The sequence below is a fragment of the Sapajus apella genome, unplaced genomic scaffold (genome assembly GCF_009761245.1).
Source record: "Sapajus apella isolate SASKATOON/1434 unplaced genomic scaffold, GSC_monkey_1.0 scaffold16, whole genome shotgun sequence".
Taxonomy (NCBI): Eukaryota; Metazoa; Chordata; class Mammalia; order Primates; family Cebidae; genus Sapajus; species Sapajus apella.
In genome coordinates, this window is record NW_022436956.1 from 27,156,006 (window position 1) to 27,160,546 (window position 4,541).

Sequence of the window (4,541 nt, forward strand, 5' to 3'; positions counted from 1 at the left end):
CTGCAAACTCTGCCTCCCAGGTTCAAGCGATTCTCCTGCCTCAGCCTCCAGAGTAGCTGGGATTACAGGCGCCCACCACCACGCCTGGCTCATTTTTGTATTTTTAGTAGAGACGGGGGTTTCACCGTGTTTTCCGGGCTGGTCTCGAACTCCTGATCTCGGGTGATCCGCCTGCCTCCGCTTCCCAGAGTGTTGGGATTACAGGCGGGAGCCAAAGAGCCCCACCAGTCTTTAGTTATTTTAATGAAGCTACCAAGTACACTTCAGCTGGAGGGAGGGAGAGTGGGAGGGAAGGGGCGGGGTCAGTCTGTCCTTCCAGTTTGGAGAGTTCAGGCTCGCTCACCGCTTCTTAGCTCAGAAATCACCTACAATAACCTCGTGTCACCGTATCTTGTGATTTCGAACAAGGAACCCTAAAAACCTGAAAGGCACATTGGGTGCCACTCAACAATGAGGCTCGGCTGCCAAGACGAAAAAAAAATTGCTTTTTCTCCTCCTGCCACCCTGAGAGGTGCCAGGTTGTAATCTGCAAATGTATTGTCTGGCCCTTAAGGTTTGACAGTTAATGATTGGTCGCTGAAGGAGCCTGGTGGAGGAGCGAGAGGGACGCGAGCCAGTGAACGCGGGAGGGAGCGCAGGGCCCGAGCCGAGCCCCCGCCCGCCACATAGGCGCCGCCTCCGGTCTTCCAGGACCCGGCACTTCGCGCGTCTCGGGCGCCGGAGACGCGCAAGGGCGCCCATGGAGGCAGCCTCGCCGGCGGGCCCCGACACCCCTGAGCCCCTCGCCGAGGGAGCGGCGGGCGAGTTCTCCAGCCTGCTGCGCAGGATAAAAGGCAAACTCTTCACCTGGTGAGTGGAACTCGCGCGCCGCAGCTCCGCTGGGGCACTGGGGCGGCTGCGGGCCTGACGCGCACGTGGACACCGAGCACAAGCTCTGAGGCCCGGGCAGGGAGGCAGAGGCTGCACGGACTTCGCTTCGGGGCTCAACACGTGCGCCAGGGATGCTGCGCTTCACCTGGCCTCGGAGAGCACATCGCGTGCCTCCCTTGGCTCCCTATTCGAAATCATTGCAATGTATTTGAGAGGATTTGGTGGGGGGGCGGAATCCACCCTGTTGGCACTGTTAGGTCAGTCCTCGGTGGCGTGCCGCCGGGGAGGGGACCAGGTCCCCAGGGATGCTGTGAAGGAGGGGTGCCCACCTCGGGCTGGGGAGGTGGGTGAGCGCCACTTCCTGGCGCTGGCGCCCTCATTCCGTCTACTGCCGAGCCCGCCAGACCGGGCGCGATGATCCAAGAGTGGACACAAGTGAGAAATCCTGGTTAAGTTTTGTGCTGCTGCCAGGCGGGAGGGAGACAAGAGCCAGCGTTCTTTCCTGGGCTTGAGCCAGGTGACATGGCCACCCCCAGGGCTGGGGTCCAGGGAAGCCTGTTTGTGGTGTCAATATGCTTGGTGCGAAGTAGGGACAAATGTTTTTAAGGAGTGGACAGCTACTCTGGGGAAAGCATTTCTGTTGTTGCTGGAGAATTTGCACTCTGGAAATGAGAGAACCCAGGACCTAAATAGTGAAAGGCATTACTGAGCGTTCGCTCTGTGTCAGGTACTGTAACAACAATATATATGGATAATATCAACTAATCCTCACCACTTTAGGAGACGTCACTATTGTTATATCCACTTTGCCGCTGGAGAAACTAAGAAGGCTAAACAATTTGCCCAAGGCCACAAGATGACCTGTAAGGGGCGGTGCCTGCAAGCCATAGTCTAAACAGTGTTGGCCACTGGCACCTCATGAAACAGGCTTGCTTTCTTTTCTTTTTCTTTTTCTTTCTTGAGACGGAGTTTCGCCCTTGTTGCCCAGGCTGGAGTTTAATGGCATGATCTTGCCTAACTGCAACCTCTGCCTCCCGGGTTTAAGCGATTCTCCTGCCTTAGCCTCCCAAGTAGCTGGGATTACAGGCATGCACCACTGCACCTGGCTAATTTTGCATCTTTAGTAGAAACAGGGTTTCTCCATGTTGGCCAGGCTGGTCTCGAACTCCCCACCTCAGGTGATCCAGCTGCCTCGGCCTCCCAAAGTGCTGGGATTACAGGTGTGAGCCACTGGCCTGGCCTGATTTTTTTTCGTAGTAACAAAGCGAATTTCCGTTTAAAGATTGTGAAAGATATGTCCGGAAAAGCCATACCATTTAAAAAACTGGATCGATAAAGTTGTAAGCATTTTTTATCATATAAATATAGTTTTAAATTGATGCATGTGTTTAAAGGGGAAAGTTGGCTAAAAACCACCTTGTAGCATCCAGATGTATAAGTCTTGATATATTTGTTATAAGTTCTCAGCTGGGAGGCAATTGAGCATAATAGTTAAGGATACTCACGTTCCGGATTCAAATCCTGGCTGGGTGACCTTGGACAAGTCACTTAACTTCTCTGTGCTCCAGTTTTCTTTCTTTCTTTTTTTTTTCCTTTGAGATGGAGTCTCACTCTGTCCTCCAGGCTAGAGTGCAGTGGTGCGATCTTGGCTAACTACAACCTTAAGCCTTCCTGGTTAAAGTGATTCTCCTGTATCAGCTTCCCAAGTAGCTAGGATTACAGATGTGTACCACCACACCCAGCTAATTGTTTTGTATTTTAAGTAGAGATGGGGTTTCCCCATGTTGACCAGGCTGGTCTCAAACTCCTGATCTGATTTGCCCGACTTGGCCTCCCAAAGTCCTTGGCCTCCCAAAGGCGTGAGCCACTGCACCTGGCCTGTGCTCCAGTTTTCTTATTTGTAAAATGGAAGTAATAACAGTACCTGCCTTGTAGGGCTGTTGTAAGGATTAATTGGGTGACTAGGCAGGAGAGGGCAGACAGAGCCTGGCTCCCTTCAGTGCTCTGCATGGGTTAGTTTTCACCATCAGCTCTCTATTCTTGGGTGATGGGAACATGTGGTGATTGCTTCAGGAATGCCAGTGGCCTTGAGACTGGGGAGGTGTTATGGCAGGCAGATGTCTGTTTAACAAGATGTGATAAGAATGAACGACGATTTTTCTTTTTTTCTTTTTTTTTTTGAGACAGAGTTTTGCTCTTGTCGCCCCAGGTGGAGTGCAAGACACAATCTTGGTTCACTGCAACCTTTGCCTCCCAGGTTCAAGCAATTCTCCTGCCTTAGCCTCCCTAGTAGCTGGCATTACATGCGCCAGCCACCACACCTGGCTAATTTTGTATTTTTAGTAGAGACGGGGTTTCTCCATGTTGGTCAGGGTGGTCTCAAACTCCCGACATCTGGTGATCCACCTGCCTTAGCCTCCCAAAGTGCTGGGATTACAGGCATGAGCCATTAATCTGGCATCCACACACAAATTTTTTGAGGTTATCCTTTCTTACATAATAACTGGTTGTGGGCGTCTTTACATTCTGTATGGCCGAAGTTGTTGGGTTTTTTTGTTTTTTTTTTTTTTTGAGACGGAGTTTTGCTCTTGTTGCCCAGGCTGGAGTGCAATGGTATGATCTCGGCTCACCAAAACCTCTGCCTCCCAGGTTCAAGTGATTCTCCTGCCTCAGCTTCCTGAGTAGCTGGGATTACAGGCATGCACCCCCATCACCTGGCTAATTTTGTATTTTTAGTAGAGACGAGGTTTCTTCTCCATGTTGGTCAGGCCGGTCTTGAAGTCCTGACTTCAGGTCATCCGTCCATGTGCTGGGACTCAGCCTCCCAAAGTGCTGGGACTACAGGCGTGAGCCACCACACCTGGCCATGGACAAAGTTCTTTAACAGCAGGAATGTTGTCTTTTTCTTTTTAATATCTCCCACAACCCTTAGCACATGAATGAATGAGTGAATGACTGAGGGATGGCAAAGGTTCCTACCTCCGGCAGGTATCCAAGCACTTGGATTTTGAATTGCAATTTCTCTTTATCCGACCCAGCAGTCAGAAAAGAGTGGTTTACCAGATAACCAGCATTCCTTATACTTAATATTTTGAACTTTGTTGTCAAAACTCATGTCCCAACTTTGAGTTTAGCTTTGTGAATCCCCACCTGTGGCCAGGGAACCAAGGGTAGGATAGCGTAGAAAGAGGCTGGTGAATGGATGTGATGTGTTATCACCATATGGACAAGATACAGAGGAAGATTTATAACCACGTAGGTCATTTCTACTCCTTTTACCAAAAAGGGGCAAGAGCAGCCTTTTTGGGCAACTGGGTACTAAATATAGGGAGAAGACTGGGACCTAGACTTTGTTCTGTTTTCATTATGAGGAGGATATGTTCTAAGTGACCCCAGCTCCTAATATACCTGCCCCCATAGGGTACAGACAACTTTTCTCTATGATTAGGAATATCAGATCACTCATTCAATAAAAGTTTATTGAGGCTGCGCACGGTGGCTCACACCTGTAATCCCAGTACTTTGGTAGGCCAAGGTAGGCGGACTATCTGAGGTCAGGAGTTCCAGACCAGACTGGCTAACACGGTGAAACCCTGTTTCTACCAAAAATACAAATATATATATACACACACACACACACACACACACACACGTATATATACACACACACA

At 50.2% G+C, this 4,541-nt stretch overlaps 1 protein-coding gene across 2 annotated transcripts in view; it reads left to right on the forward strand.

The window, feature by feature from the left end:
• The first annotated feature begins 304 nt into the window (after positions 1-304).
• The window catches only part of SLC35F2 (solute carrier family 35 member F2), a 76,366-nt gene continuing 72,129 nt past the window's right edge, over positions 305-4,541 (forward strand). For both annotated transcript variants that reach the window (XR_004270960.1, XM_032285686.1), the window contains exon 1: positions 305-849. Coding sequence is in view for 1 of the 2 variants with exons in the window: in XM_032285686.1 (XP_032141577.1) it covers positions 740-849 (110 nt within the window). In the remaining variant the exon portion in view is untranslated. The remainder of the gene's footprint in view (positions 850-4,541) is intronic.